The sequence below is a fragment of the Priapulus caudatus genome, unplaced genomic scaffold (assembly GCF_000485595.1).
Source record: "Priapulus caudatus unplaced genomic scaffold, Priapulus_caudatus-5.0.1 Scaffold208, whole genome shotgun sequence".
In the NCBI taxonomy this organism is placed as follows: Eukaryota; Metazoa; Priapulida; class Priapulimorpha; order Priapulimorphida; family Priapulidae; genus Priapulus; species Priapulus caudatus.
Window position 1 is genome coordinate 132,712 of NW_014577269.1, and position 16,851 is coordinate 149,562.

A 16,851-nucleotide genomic window follows, 5' to 3' on the forward strand; every position below is an offset into this window, starting at 1 on the left:
GGTTTCGTTTTGAACGGTCGCGCGATACCTGTTTCAATACGGAACTCAACGAGATTCGTCAACCCAAGCTCCTTGTCAGTATTCGCAAACACGTCATGATTGCGTGACAAAATTGCCATGAGACATCCTCTCTGTACCTCATCCGTCACGTGCTTTGTGAGTGTGGGAAAATCACACTGATCTGCATGCGTGCATTTCTCTATACTACCAGACCTACCGTTATTCCCAACTGCAGCAATGGTAACCTGATCCATCTCAACAGCAGCAGCAATAGCCTTAGTAGCAGCATCAGCAGCAGCAGCCGCATCGTCCGCATCAACAGCAGCCGCATCGTCAGGATCAGCAGTAACAACAGCATCCACCGCAGCTCCAGCAACAACAGCAGCAACCGTAGCAACGGTAACCACCACAGCAGCATTAGCAGCGGCAATATGCTGAATCAGGAAGCAGTGGAGCCAACCAGCAGTGTCCCCCGGTGCATCCTGACATCCCTCGACCACCTGCTCCTCCTGGTGGTGAATATCGGAACCTGCAACGATTTCATCAGACAAGACAGAATTTTCCCCAACACCACATACTTTATCAGTGCCAACATTCGCATCTCGCTTATGTGCCCGTCTCACTGACACCGTCGCTGCCACCAATGTGCACTGAGTCATGACCGACTGCCTCAACCGCCCTCGACTACTCTCGCTAGGTGGCGCCCTAATGCTTACAACTCCGACTACCGCGTTACGTGGAACCGACACAATTTTCTTTGAAGAATTCACAAGTGTACACCGCACTGTGTGGTGTTTACTGACTGTATCAACGTTTTGTTGAACGCGCAACTGTGGCTGAGAGCAAAAATACTTCAAGCATGCTGAACCTCTTACCTTCACCTGAGTTCCCGATTCTATCCCCCTCGGGACACTGAACTCACAAACTGTTGTCGTCGCAGGCTTTAAACGCATACCTCTGTTCAGTAGAGCAAGCTGCGGCGGCTCCTTGTGCCCATGCGTCGACAGTGGGACCACACTATCCCCAATCGTCAGTATCGACGCTCCGAAATCCAACCGCACCCGAGCCTGCTTAAGAAAATCAGCTCCAATGAGAATAGCTTTATGCAATGACTGAACCACGTAAAATGACGCCCGTACCATAACTCGAACCAACGTTACCTGCAGCATCGCTCGCCCAACTACCGACAACCTCTCTCCTGTAACGGACTGTAGAACTGCCTTGCTGCAAACAGAATCAATAAAAATTAGCATCTCGACGCGTGCCATAAGGTAGATTAAACCACGCCTTAGAGTCGATCAGTGAACAATCAGCTCCGGAATCGATGAGAGCTGTTAACTTATGTTGCCTATCTCTCCCCACGTAAGCCGTACACCGTGGTGCGTGCACGGGCTTCGTGAATGCAACCGATGTTACCCACGAGGAATTCTCTTTCTTAAACTTACCACCCACGCACTGTCTCCTCACATACGCGGGCGTGTGGCGTTTCCCTGCCGCGAACATGGGCAGGTATTGCGAGTGTACCCAGGTCTACCACATCCAAAACACACCAAAGCATTCCCTCTATGCGGAACCGCACCTCCTGTCTACCTCCTCGAGTCGCTCCCGTCGTGTTGTGCCGTGAGGCTAGCGGTCGCATACCAGGCTGCCTGAAGTCTCGCGCCTCGTTCTGCATGCGTCGGTCCGGCGAACTGCCCTACCGCACCCTAGAAAGAATATCTGCCTGCGCCTTAATCACTTCTCTCAACTCTCGAATCTCTGCTCGAGAGCTATCGGCCGCCCGTCGAACAGAATCGACTTCCATCGGCTCGTCGAACTATCCATACCGTTCTGACACCTGGTGTGACCCCCGACGAGAAGACAAATCCGCCTCAACCCTAGCGTCGGCCATTGCAATCTCACACGCACCCTCGAGCGTCGTCGGTGCGCGTGCTATTAGCGACCTTTGTGTCGCTTTGTCCTGTAATGCATGTGATGTGCGCCCGCAGAGACGAGGAAGAAGATGAAGACTCAGGCTGCAGTTAATACCAGCCATTTTATTTTCTACGCATATGGCCATGCTCTACTTACGTAGACATGGTAACGCGTGATGGTAACGCGTGACGTGGTAGACTGTAACACATAGAAATTGCAAACTTTAAATTCACACACGAACACAATAATGAAATCAAGTCACACATTACACAGCAACACGATTACACAGGTATCACCGATACACTGCTAGCAAATGACAACTTTGCACACGCAATAAGTCTCCATTTCACTCCTAATTCATCCGATAGAACCTTTGGATATTCTGACATATATTACTGGGGTATTCTGCGGCCTACGGCAACACTCCACTACACGTAACACATATTCTGCGCCCCACGGCAAACATTCCGACATATGTTACCAGGGGGTATTCTGATATACACTAATATTCCGACATATATTAGCTTGGGTATTCTGATACACTAATATTCCGACATATATTAGCTTGGGTATTCTGATATCACGGCTACAAACACATTAGCGCGAACCATCCAATTTACTTACAAAACGCTAAAGCCTTCCCTCAGATACGTCACGGGGCCTCACATCAAATTTACATCAACAGATAACAGGTACCCATTTCCCGGGCTGCAACGAATACACGACTCTACATCAGACTATATCCAGACTACTTAAACTCAACGGCTACATACAATGCATTAACAATTTATATCAACGAACAGTCATAATATGGCGTACGTACGTATCTTACATAGAAAATTCACACAACGCCAACGCAAGATAACGACAAATACTAACGGACGGCTGACACAATTTTACCATTGAAATATCACGAACATAAATTGTTCTTAAACCAAATATACCGCTATCCGCATTCATATAACAGAAAATAACTCACGTTCAGAGCGGTTGGACTGGATTAACCAGGAGCACCTGAAAAGGCACCCTCACCGCACGGACACCGCCACGAGAAGAACGCGAAATCAGTTGACCTAAATAAGCAGGACGTCCGGTAGTTGGAGCTACCAAAAAATGCGGATCGCGCAAAATGCGGAGCAACTAGTGTAACATCGCAAACCAACGCAAACATTTATCGCTGGAGATAACACTCCCCCCACAGAATGGCATAACTAAGTCAACTACAAAGCAAAAACACCAAAACTACACAAGAAAAAACTTAATAATATATGCTTCCCCTATCCGTTATTTCGCTTTCAACGAAATTACCGACGACCGAACCCCGACAAATAGGTACCTAAACTCAACACGCAGATTCCAACAGGACAATCTTTGTGATTGGCCTCACCAGTTCCATATATTTTGTTCTCACGCGAACAGACCTGCAATTCCCATCTCTACCTTCGAATGCTTCCACGAAGATGCCCAAAGGCCAGAGATTTCTTGGCGTGTGTTCTTCTAAAAGAAGAACGAGATCACCCACCGTGGTATTCGTTTTCCTTTCAGTCCATTTTATGCGTTTCTGCAGTTCAGGAAGGTACATCCTGACCCACTTTATCCAAAATTGGTCAGCTAAGTGCTGAACATGCCGCCAACGACGACGGAAAACATCTGACTTATCAAATGTACACGGGGGGATCGTTGACCCAGCACGTAGAAGTAACAAGTGGTTGGGTGTGAGAGGAGTGGGGTCCCTGGGATCATCGCTTAATTTTGTAAGTGGTCTTCCATTTATGATTGATTCAACTTCTGCAAACAACGTTTCAAGGATATCATCGGTTAATTTTACGGGACCAACCAAAAACCCTTCCATGACTTTTCTGGCACAACCAATCATGCGTTCCCATGCACCACCCATATGAGAAGCTGCGGGATGATTGAAATGCAGTCTATGTTTCTTCGTAAAGCGTACTCCTCGATTTCATTGCGAGAAAGCTCATTAAGAGCCCTCTTGAGCTCGGCGTTGACTCCTACAAAATTCGTTCCATTATCCGAATATACTTTGTCTGGGTGACCTCTCCTAGAGATAAATCTACGAAAACCATTCATGAACGACTCTGTCTCCAAACTATACAACATCTCAATGTGAACTGCTCGGGACACGAGACAAGTGAACGTGCACCCGTAACGTTTCACTTCTGACCGATTGACTTTGACCAGAAAAGGCCCGAATACATCAATCCCCACATAGGTAAAGGGAGGCTTATTACTATCTACTCTCTCCTGTGGGAGATCGGCCATGATCTGGCATCTGGGTTTAGCAAATAACTTCCTGCAGGTGATACAGGACCGAATAATCCTTTTAATCAATGGTCGTGCTCGCACTATCCAGAACTTTTGTCTAACCAGACCGAGAGTCCACTCAACACCCAGATGTGCTGTATTATGATATTCCGTAGCAATAGCCTTAGCCACAGCATGATTTCCTGGAATGATAACTGGGTTTCTGACTGTCAACTTCGACTCGCTCAACCGTCCACCTACCCTAAGTAAACTATTATTATCAAAGTATGGACACAGATACTTCAAAGAACTCGATTTCTTGATTTCCTTCCCTTCGGATAACCTTTTAATTTCCTGAGGATAATAACGCTCCTGAGCAGACTTGATTAAACAACGCTCTGCACGCTGAATGTGACCAACAACCAATGAGCCTAATTTTACCGTTATATGCTTACAGACATCTGCTAACCTGATCCACCATGCAAGCGCTCTTTTCATTCTGAACCACCCACAAAAATGATTTGCTATAAAGTCTACAGGATTCCCACCATGTGGACTACGATCCGTACCAAAATCTGCCACATGACACACTAACTGGCTCTCTTTTTAACTCAAGATCATCTGCTGACACTGAACAATGGCTATTGTCCAGATCCCACTCACTTTTGTATTGACTCAAGAAACGGGGCCCCTGGAGCCACGACTTACACGTATTCTGATCGAGTATATGACCTCTACTGATAATATCGGCAGGATTGTTCCGACCGGTAATATGAAACCACTGCTTGGGATCTGTTAATTGTCGGATGACGCCAACTCTATTCTCCACAAACACCTGGAAACGTCTCGTGTAACTGGTAATGTATGCTAGGACGATCTCTGAATCTACCCAGAAGTAAGATTGATCTACCGGAAACTCGAACTCATTTCTCAGAAGCACATCTACTTTAGCTGATAATACGGCAGCTTGCAACTCAAGGCGTGGAATGCTACACTGTTTAATGGGGGACACTTTAGTCTTGCTCATTACCAACTGCGTATGAACGCGTCCAACCTTGTTCACGCACCTGAGATAAGTGCACGACCCGTAAGCAGATTGACTAGCGTCAGAAAAGTGATGCAGTTCAACAACCGCGTCATCAAAATCAGGCGGTTTTACGCACCGAGGAACCTGAACATGGTTCAAGAGATCCAGCGATACCATCCATCTGCGCCACTGTCCAGAAATCTGAGAAGGCACGTCCTGATCCCAATCATATCTGAGACGAGTCGCATCCTTAAATATCAACTTTCCCAAAAGGACATGCGGACCAACTAACCCCAACGGATCGTACGTGGAGGATATCACGCTCAGCATTTTCCTGCGAGTAACCTGCTGTTCGACCTTGACATTGACCTCGAAAGCAAATACGTCAGCCATGATAATCCATTTGACACCGAGTGCTTTTCCAGAAGCTTCTAGAGAAATGCACTTTACCTCTTTGGCTCGGTGACACTCTGGTACTGTTTCTAACAACTGACTGTCATTTACAACAAACTTTGTGAGATTGAAACCCCCTTCACGAAGTAACAAAGGCGTCTGTTCTAGTACAACCATGACGTCCTGCCGAGAACTAAGTGACTTCAAGAAATCATCCACGTAGAATGACTCTTCAACGGAGGCTAACGTATCCGCGAAACGACTCCTGTTTTCCGTTATAGTGCGTATCAAAGCGTAAGCTGAGCAACTGGAACACCAGACACCCCCAAATAAATGTGACCTCATTCGATAACTGACTACGTTCTCTTGACCATTACCATACCACAAAAACCGGAGTGCATCTTTGTCTTTGGATGGGACTCTTACCTGATGGTACATCGCTTCGATGTCTGCCTGGATTGCATATCTATGCTGTCTGAAACGTATCAAAATATGTAACAACTTGTTTACTAGGTCGGGTCCCTGCTTACATCGCTCGTTGAGCGATTTACCCTTGAACTTGGCCGCACAATCAAACACCACTCTCATTTTATCCGGTTTCTTCTCAGTGACTACTGCATGATGTGGCAGATACCAAACTCGATCAGCGGTATGTAATTGCTCTTGCGGAACAACCTCTGCATAACCCTCAGTAACTAACTTGCTGATTTCGGCATCATACCTTTGAAAAAGTCCCTGTTTTTCAAGTTTCTTAACCGTAGACTGCAAACGCCAACTTGCTAACGCGTAGTTATTGGGTAACGGCTCCTCCCTATCCTTCCAAGGGATGGGAATTTCAAAATGCCCATCTTTCATGACACATTCTCTATCCCAGAGCTCGATAACCGATTTATCCTCCCGTGACCAACCGATCTCATCCATACCCTCATTTTCAATCTTCCACAGTGCATGTATGTCATCGACAACTGGAACAGACAAAGCACTTACAAAATGTGACACAACTGTACGACCGATCTTACCAACTGGAGATTGACCATTGATACACCAACCAAACAGCGTTCTAACAGCGAAAGGCTCACCTCGGCCACCTTTACGTACCTCGAGTGGAATAAGGGCCTCAGTATGATCTTGCCCTATCAACAAATCAACCCCATGTACGACTTCACAAGATACCATATCAATGTCAACCAAATGCTTATACGTCTTAACATCCAAATGGGCAGATTTCACAGGTATTCTACCAATCACATATACACCAGACATGTCTAAACTTTCACCATTACCGGATGACAATGATAAATTCACCATCTGAGATTTCGTTGGAGCTGATTTACACAAAGTACTTAAATGATATGACACTGTCTTTCCTGTCAAGCTTAACTGATTAGCCAAACTACTCGAACAGAAGGAGTTGCTAGCACCTGTATCCAGTAGTGCATTGACTAGGACCTCATTGTTAACCAATACCTGTACAATGGGCATATATGTTTCTCTGTCCGAGGACATACTTGCATTTGACACACTTCTGCTTGGGTTTACCGATACTGACTGATCACCAACATTGTGAATATACATAGTAAGTTTCTTTCTACAACCTGTGACAGACTGGCTCCTGCGCGTTTTAGCTGTACCGTTATCACAAGCACGCCGCTAATAGGATGCGACCCAGTTTCAGACTAGGTAATCAGCGCGAGGCATAATGCTTATTGCGAACGTACGTGCCAGGGCGATCGAGTTGTGTATGTGGGTATGCGTAGTTCACTATCAGAGCGTGGTTCACTATGACAGCCGCGCCTTGGAGTACGACGAACATAATACATACGCGCGCGCGTGTGTATGTGCGTGCGTGCGTGCGTGTGTGTTTGTTTGTGTGTGTGTGTGTGCGTGTGGGTGCGTGTGTGTCCGTGTGTGTGCCTGTATATGGGTGTGGCCGTGTGGGCGTGCGTGCGTGTGCACGGATGTGCATGCGTGCGTGTGTGCGTGCATGCTTACGTATGTGTGCGCGCCCGCGTGAATGTAAATAAAATATAAGTAAATAAACGTTGGTTTTCAAGGTTTTAGGAAACCATTTCGCAACCTTATTGTACATGTTACGTAGTGGTTTATAACAAGTTTTTGGCAAACGTTTGTTAAGAACCGACATGTAACGTTACTATCAACGTTTACTGAACGTTAACAAAACGATTTTGGCAAACGTTTTTCAATAATTTAAATATAACCTTATTATAAACGTTTTACTAACCGTAATAGAACGTTTTTAGAAAACGTTTTTTAAATAACATAAATATAGCTTTATTAGAAACGTTTTACGAACGTTTGGAAAACGTTTCATTCATACCAAACAATAAAATATCTCGAGTAACATCATAACTTAATTACGAGGTTATTGCTGTGTCGTAGCTTTCTCTAACCAATCCTAGTATATCTTAACCCTCTCTTTCTGACTCTTTCTCCGATTCTGTCTCTAGTCGAACACGCGGTTATATACCCACATTTGTAGACACGCCTTCCTATTGTTTCTGGTCACTCCGTTCTATACGCTACTGTCCGTAATTGGGTAATTCTACCACTGTCTAGTCCAGCGTTATAACTTTACACAGCTAGCATGTATCCCAAAATAGAACAATAGCTTAGTCATGTATATTTATTTCTATGTCTTTCCACAGTATTACATGCTATCTAAGCCCGTTTGAGCCCGCTACGCTGCGATTAGGCGCACGCCTGGCCCGGGCCTAGCGTGGAATAGTTTGATATAGGATCTAAATTGCAGTCTGTACGGGGTATAAATTACTACAGCCCAGTTCGTTTGAGCGATAAAAACGTCTGCCTACACCCTCAAATAACGTCTGTTCGCATACCGCAATGAACTCCTTGTTTCACTGCAGCTAGCTCTGATTTTAGAGTGTAATCTCTAAACTCGAAAAATACGTCTATGCAATAAAGCGAAAACGTAAAAAGTCAATTGATGTAGCGCTCCAATGTGCCATATAGGTGAGTGAGATGACGTCACTGGCGGTATGGCGCGTAGTCTTCTAGTTATAGGTCAAGTTCTCTATTCGGCACGCCAGTCGGCTCCTGGAAGGCCGGCATCTTGGAATGATTTACGTTGAGCTGTCACAGCGCGTAAAACAACATCGTTAGCGTGTTGCTTTGGTTTACCGTTGCGTCGTGGCTTTCTACCGCCGGGTGGCTAAAATTGTAAAACACTAGCGTCGCTGGCCTGGCCAACTATGGCCTACCCACCTGTTTACATAGCACCATTTGTCCGGTCGTTGAACACGGTTAAATATAACAAACGATACGAAGATAAAGATACGCTAACAAACTAGCGCCGACAGAAAAGGAAATGAAGACAGAGGAGACGAGAGAAGGGAGAACACACAACAAGGATGGAAGAAAAAAGCGAGAGAGCGATAGAGAGCGACATCGAGAGAATACAGATGGAAGAATATCAGGATAGAAAATGGGATAAAGAGAAAGGCACACTCAGACAGCGAGACACACCCACACACACACACACCACCCCCCACCACACACACACCACCACACACACACACACACACACACACACACACACACACACACACACACACACACACACACACACAACAAACAAGCAGTCCACAACAGAGAGAGAGAGAGAGAGAGAGAGAGAGAGAGAGAGAGAGACGCACATACATAGAGAGAGTGCGCGAGAGGAGAAGGTGAGAGAATGGAAGACATAGAAACAGAGAGCAACCTTGAACGATAAGAACTTAGAAGGTGAAGAACGCGAGGAAGGGGAATACAGTCTGCGAGAGAAGGGGGTCGACTGAAAAACAGCACACCCTTCACACACACGCAGAGAGAGAGAGAGAGAGCTAAGCTGACAGAACAAGAGAAGAAAGTGCGCGTGCGTGGATGTATGAGCTGCGTGCCATATGCGCGTGATGCCGTGCGCTACTTAACGCACTGACTACCACACCCTCCTAGAAGGAAGCAATCTATAGGGTGTATCATCGCACTACCTACAGAACTGTATTTCGTTATTGTTAAGCAACGTATTTATACGCATAGTGCGGTGTCGTATTTTGCCTATTTACGGTGCTACGGTGCTAGTACACGCTAGCGCGGAGCAGACATTAGGGAGATGCGTGCTCTGAGATTGTGCGCCTTGCTGGCCTTGCTTCCTCTCGCCTTACCCGATCGATGCCCTCCCCGCAAGTTAATTCGCCCCTGTAGATGCGACACTGACCTGGAGGCGCCGTCGGAGAACGCGCATGCCGTCAAGCTGACATGTAGACGACTGGAGATTAAGCGCCTCTCAGCCATCGCCACCTCACTGAAGCCCTACAGCTTCCAGACGGTGACGCTCGACAGGTACGCGAGCACGACCCTGCCTGACAACGGGACGCTCGCACCGCTTGATACGCGGCACTTCGTCATCAGGCGCGCGCGCATTACAACGCTCGGCCGAGGCACCTTCGTCGGCATGCGTCGCCTAGCGGCTGTTAAGATCACCGACTGTCGTCGCCTGAGGAGCATCGGTAAGGGCGCATTCCGTCGGCTACCAGCGTTGCTGAGCATCAAAGTAACGGGCACTCGTCTGCGGCGTCTGCCTTCGCGCGTCTTTCACGGCGCTAAGCGACTCCGCTATCTGAACCTCAGAAACAACCGACTAAAGGTATTCCAACCGAAAGCGTTTAAAGGTTTAAACTCGCTTACAGAGCTGAACCTGGATGGCAACCGGTTCACGCGCGTTAGCGACGGTGAGTTCAAGTACTTGCCGAGCGTTCAGCGTCTGACGCTTCGCGACAATAACATAACGCAGCTCGGCTACCAGGCCTTCTACGTGCTCGGCAGGCTGGCGCAACTCGACCTGTCGCGCAACGCCATCGGTAAACTTCCGTTCGGCGTGCTGTTTCCCCTCGGTAGCCTCGAGATGTTAAATATGACCGACAACGCGCTTGCCGACGTTATGGTCGGCACGTTCAGCCGTAACCCAGTGCTCCGCTCTGTCGATCTGAGCGGCAACAATATCGCCAAGATGCGCGTCGGCGCCTTCACCGGCCCGTCACTGCTCGAGTCGCTCAACTTGTCGCGTAACCGCATACGGCGCCTTCCCGTCGGCCTGCTAGACGGCCTCACCCATCTCTCCGTACTTGACGTGTCAAGGAATCGGCTCTTCCGCGTCGCCGACGGCGCGCTACGCACGAACCGCACGGGCGCCTGCTTCTGTGCGCCGTCTTTGCGCGACTTGTCACTAGCCGACAATGGGCTGCGGCGGCTTGCACCCAGCATGTTCTCCTACATGCCGGATCTGGTGACACTGCGACTCGAGGGCAACGCGATCAGGGCCGTGCCGCATGACGTGTTCGTGCCGAGCAAGAACGACTGTGGATGTCATGGCGGCGTGGCTGCGCTGCGGCACCTGTCGCTCGCCAACAACAGCATTTGCTTTCTCAACCCGGATACGCTCACGGGAATGTCGGACCGTTTCGAGAGTCTAGAACTGGAAGGTGAGACCTAGCAGTAACTACCGCCTTCCTCTCATAAATCTGGTTTCTTTTTCTTACTCACTTTCTTTAAGTAGGCAAAGGGCAGGTGGGTCAGAGGGGTTGGACGACGCCCAACATCGTGATCTCTGTTGCACTCTATATATTAGTGCAAGCGTGCAACAGTCGCGCAGCGAGAGCAATGGCTGCCGGTAATGCAATGGTAGGAAACTATCGGCGATAATAGGTGAAAGAGAGTAGGCCTATAGTATAGAAACATTAAGAATTTTGTACTAAGTAAAGAGATTTCGTATTTAGTTAGCATTATATTTTATTGAAACGCGTCAAGTGCCTGTGGTTCTAATATTCGTACATGCGCCCGCGCCCAATCATTCACACACGCGCGCACGCCCGCACACGCACACGTATCACTTATAATGAGACGTCAGCCACTCGATACGAGCAGATACGCATAACAAGCGCAAGCAGTAATTGCGTTCTTTGCGCTAACCTCGTCTTTCCACAGCCGGTGCTCGCTCCCAGACAAAACACAGATAGTACAATGGTTTGCGTGCATTCCGCTGCTATTGGCCCCTGAAGCCACAGGCACTTGGAACGTCTCAATAAAAAATAATGGTAAATAAACACGAAATGTATTTACTAACAACGTCTTAATGTTTCTCTACTCTCTTTCGTCTATTATTGCCGATAACTTGCTGTAAATGCCGTCTAAATGCTCATCTGCAACACACAAGTACACCGCACGCACGCCAACAACAAGAATCAAATAGGCTCTTTGTGTGTTGCAGAGGAGCATTTGAACGGCATTTACAGCAAGTTAGCGGCAACAATAGGCGAAAGAAAGTAGAGAAACATTCAGACTTTGGTAGTAAATACATTTCGTGTTTATTTACCTTTTTTATTGAGACGTTACAAGCGCCTGTGCGTGAAACATTTATGAATATAAACCTTGATCGTTAGTGAGCTGCCCCTCGAGCGGCAGCAGCGAGCTTTCAGTTTCAGCGACTACAGCTGTTGTCATCATTTGTAGGCCTGCGTACGTGCGTACGGGGTTGGGTACGTGTGTTGGCTTACGTGTGCCTTCGCGCGTGCGTGCATGTGTACGAATGTAATATCTTTATGTGTGCGTCCTCATGTCCTGTGCGTACGTGTATATTATATGCCTATTATATGGCATCCGTATCGTAATTTTATTTCCTTCTCTCTCGTTCTAGGAAACCCGTTTCACTGCGACTGCTGTGCTGACTGGCTAAAGTCAATGGCGCTAATAAACACTAACATTACCGAATACATGAAGGTAAGTGCGGCTGAAGGGGTCGTTGTCGTATCAGGTACTACAGATATGTACCCGAGGTACGTATATGCATACACAAGTGTACCAGACCGGCATGTATCTTCTCAGCATATATGTACCCTGTGTTTACATAAACGTACCTGCCCCGCGGGCAGCATATGAAGCCACGCGATAAAGTACGAGAATGTCGTAAACCTTTAAAACAAGAGAACAAACGCCATTTATAAATGTTTGTTTTGGTTTATAACCGTTAGATAAGTAAGTTTTCTTAGTAAGTTAGCTGCCGAGTTTGGTTTAGTTAGGAAATGATACTACGATTTGCGTATCCGTATCGGTATCGTTCCGCGTATACGGCAGTATTAACAGGTATGAGGATATGCAGTGTAGGGGCCTATACACAATACGTTTTTGTTCTACTTTCTGTTTATGTTCGTGGACCGATTAGTTTACAGCTGACCTCAGGGTTTTTGGTAGATAATTCAGGATTTTGGTTACAAGACATGGAGGCTGCATACATCTTGCCAAATTCCAGCCAATCAGAAGGCGCTAAATTCTTCCTATGTTATACCGTTTTCCGGCTTTTACGACAATACCACGTGACTGAACGAGGCTTCCCGCCTGGGCACATTTATGGAGCGCAGCGATACGGTTATTTAGAAACAACAATGGTCAGGTACACTTGTGTATACATATATGTACCTCGGGTGCATATCTGTAGTACCTGATACGACAACGACCCCATCTGCGTAAGTGCGGCACAACCGGGCACAACAAGTAGGGACCGAGCTAGGTCTGTGGCAGAGCGAGGGGCTATAGTTCTAGAGCTAGGACTGAGCATGCTACAGTAAATCGTCGAGCACATGTGAAAGGCGTGAGGCGCCCATGATTCGCAGCGTGGTTAACCGGGCTCAAGCAGATCATTCATTAGTCTGCTAGTTAACCAGTAAGGCGTACATCATCGTTAGTTCACCATTAGAGCGTACAACATCGTTAGTTAACTTTACCAGCATAAACTGCAGCAAGGCATATTCCATTGTTAATTAAAATTCAACTCGATTTGAAAAATAAAATAAAATTTAAATGCAAAGTGGAAATGAATTTGAAATAAAATTTCGAATGAGAATGAAAATAAAAAGTAAAATGGACAAAATTGGAATAAAAACGGATTTGAAATGAAAATGTTTTAAAATAAATAACCGAAAATATCCGTAGCCTTCTCGGCCCCCACAACCAAGGGAGACGTATTATAATGATTAATTAGGGCGTCACGTAAGGGGTTCATAGAGATTTGTTAGGGATTAAAAGAGTCTTTATAGCAGGGCTATGCGAGGCTGCTGCGGGTTTTGTTTGCCATCTGCACGTGTTTAATCAGCGCAGCCGACTTTGAATTTTCGAGAGAACGTGTCTAGTCTGTGTTTGCCGATTTCTTTCAACTGAAAACTTTATTTCGGCAATCTGTTTATGATTACGTGGGACGAATCGGGTTTAAGCGGTAGAAAAAGTGTTAATAGTCGTGAACATTATACGCCAACACGAAGCAGATTACCAATTACAACTTGGGTCGTGCGTTTAGAGCATATAGCTGGCAGCTAGGCTCGATACGTGTAACTAAATGCTGAACACGTACGTTTGATAAAAATCTCGTATCGAGATGTTTTTCTCAGTATTGTGTTTGTATGCAACTTTGGGAATTTCACTACTCTGCGTGGTTTCCGACTGACAGTGGCAACAAATGTACTAGGCGTTAACGCCGCTGCCACTGCGCACAGTGTGAATTTCAATTGACGTAAACCTAACCATAAAAAAATCTGCGGGAAAGCGTGGTTCCACAGAGTGCTGAGTAAAAATAGAATGATTGATTCATGTATACGAAGCTTGATTAACACTCCGTTTATATTGATTCATGTGTATGTAATACGTATAAAACCATGACCGTTAGCGTTTGTTTTAACATTAGGTATCGCGTATCTAGAACAGTTTAATCTCGTTAAAACACTATATCATTTCAGTTAGTTGGCCTCTATAGGCAAACAGTGAGGATTACACCCCGTCGTATAATCAAACCTCCTCACCAAATCTATACGCCTTGCTACGCTTTGGTTTTGCGCAATTAAACCGTCGGGAACGACAGTTTCGTTACGTACTTCATTACATGCGGTCGCCTGCAATTAACGTGAAGTGTAAGATTTAACTGGACGCCAGAAACGATGTTTACGAAATTAATAACGATACAGGAAATGATACTAATTACTCCAAGTTTATTGTGCAATACAAGAAGCTAGGGCTCCTTTAGTATTAGTACTTATTGGTGTTATAAGCGTTTTGTCAACGTTGAAATGATTTCATAGCACATGCATGGTGTTTTACCCTTTAGCCGTATAGTTAGTACCGTAAATTATTTTACTTGGTTTCAGGCCCGATGTACTAATCTCAGCGACAGATTTCTGACGGAGGTAGATTCCCGGGAGCTTATATGTGATGGCGGTGTTAGGCAATGCGATCCGTACAGTCCTCCGCGTGCATGCGCGAACACATGATCGCAGAAGAAGCGTCTTAGAGACGTCCCAATCGAAATTATTGCATGGAGGTAAGCATGTAATAATATAATGCATCAAAATTCAACGCGGAATACAAAACAGGCGAATGCCCGGTTGTAGATTTCTGTACCCAGATATGTTTGTGAAAGTAAAAATAAAACTGTAAGCTTGCTTGAATGGCAGACACACACAAGCACTCACACACACGTCGCGCACACACGCGCGCACACACGCACACGCACACGCACACACACGCACAGAGGGAGATATATAGATAGAGAGAGAGGGGGCAGACAGACATACACACACACATACACACACACACCACACACACACACACACACACACACACACACGCACAGAGGGAGATATATAGATAGAGAGAGAGGGGGCAGACAGACATATACACACACACACACACACACACACACACACACACACACACACACACAAGACAGAAACACACAGAAACACACACACAGGCCCTGTGGTAATAAATTGTGTATTTTAGGTGAACCTTTTCATCACCCACCCCGTTACGTCAGTCGGTCTACGCAGTCACACACGACTATGGAAGAGGCGCAGCAATGCCGAGGTGTCCCAATATATAGGGCCTCGTAATAATGTTAAATGGGAAAACGGCAATTACATCATTCGATGTGTTCACATATAATAAGTGATCGTGGGAGTTACGGAATTATCATGAAATCTGGAAAATTATTTATTGGATAATCAACAGGCTAAAATGTGAGGAATATCCCGAAAGCAAAGGCATGTAGCTCGTTCTAGACATTTTCTCCTTACAGGATTGTTTATATAAATAAGACGTTAGATTTATTTTTGTGTTATTTCGTCGGTTTCTTGCGCTTCTCTACTTGCTCTTGGCGGCAACTTGCTCTAGTAACACACCGGTTTGCACAACAACATAAATGAGTTTGATCACACAAACATGCCCCTCCCTTAACGCACACACGCAGCGAAAGTAGCAACTTATTCAGTTAACAGAATAATCATTTAAAAGAAAAACGAACCATCATCGTTAAGCTGAGAAACGTGCACAATGGCAGGGGTATTGAAATACATTTTTTGAAATTTTAGTGCAAGTGCTAAACACATTGGCATGATGTTTGAAACATTCTAGTCGTAAGTGTAGTTTGTTATTACACGTCGCACATGTCATTCGCTATTTTCCTATAAGTATATGTTCTTGAAATGTTATCTTTACATGCTGTAATAACTGTTCTCGATTTTACTCCATACTATCAAATGGTGTTTGTCGATCCTTATGCATTAGCTACGCTCATCAGGTAAGCTTGTCTGCAGTATATCAGAACAGACTTCGTATGTGCCCCTGGTGTTGAATGTATCTGTACCATACATAATAATGATTCTGTATAGCCGGAGATTTGCTTATTGTATATATATCAGGACTTTATAGGATATTGATAGACTCCTGTATATATATATATATATATATATTCGGGAGATGCAAGAGCCACTCCGTCAGATATTTCTTCAATAATAATGTAACCCGTTGCTGAGCTCATTCTATGCTTATGGTACTTAGCGATTGTATTGATGATTCGTTCTCAGCATCTACCAGATGTTGTACTGTTGTCCAAATAGACTGAAAGCACTTAAATATCGAGACTAACCTTAAGAGCAACCAAAATGCCGCTGTGTACCTTATTTTTTTTATTACGAACTCAAGCGGGATACACGGCGAGTTGTCCCGGGGAAATCAGTGGCGTTTACTCAGGTCGGTGACTGCTTGGTGAAAGGAAAAATACCCCCAAAACACAATCTAAACTCATCTATCTATTCATATGGCATCCATGTATCCATCCCATTCTGCCATCCATCGCCTCCCATCCATTCCCATCCCTCGCCCCGCATCCCTTCCAGTCCCTTCCGCATTCGCCATCCCAT

The 16,851-nt window shown here is 45.8% G+C and overlaps 1 protein-coding gene across 1 annotated transcript; it reads left to right on the plus strand.

The window, feature by feature from the left end:
- Positions 1–9,520: 9,520 nt before the first annotated feature.
- LOC106807325 (leucine-rich repeat-containing protein 15-like) lies at positions 9,521–16,325 on the plus strand. Its single transcript, XM_014809635.1, has 4 exons — positions 9,521–11,094; positions 12,306–12,388; positions 14,800–14,972; positions 15,434–16,325. The coding sequence occupies exons 1-3, from the start codon at positions 9,726–9,728 to the stop codon at positions 14,920–14,922; spliced, it is 1,575 nt and encodes a 524-aa protein (XP_014665121.1). The 5' UTR covers positions 9,521–9,725; the 3' UTR covers positions 14,923–14,972; positions 15,434–16,325.
- Positions 16,326–16,851: the final 526 nt, after the last annotated feature.

Coding starts and splice junctions, on each gene's coding strand:
- LOC106807325 (XM_014809635.1), top strand. CDS start 9,726: ATGCGTGCTCTGAGATTGTGCGCCTTGCTGGCCTTGCTTCCTCTCGCC. Junction 11,095..12,305: donor CGAGAGTCTAGAACTGGAAG/GTGAGACCTAGC, acceptor CTCTCGTTCTAG/GAAACCCGTTTCACTGCGAC. Junction 12,389..14,799: donor ACATTACCGAATACATGAAG/GTAAGTGCGGCT, acceptor ACTTGGTTTCAG/GCCCGATGTACTAATCTCAG.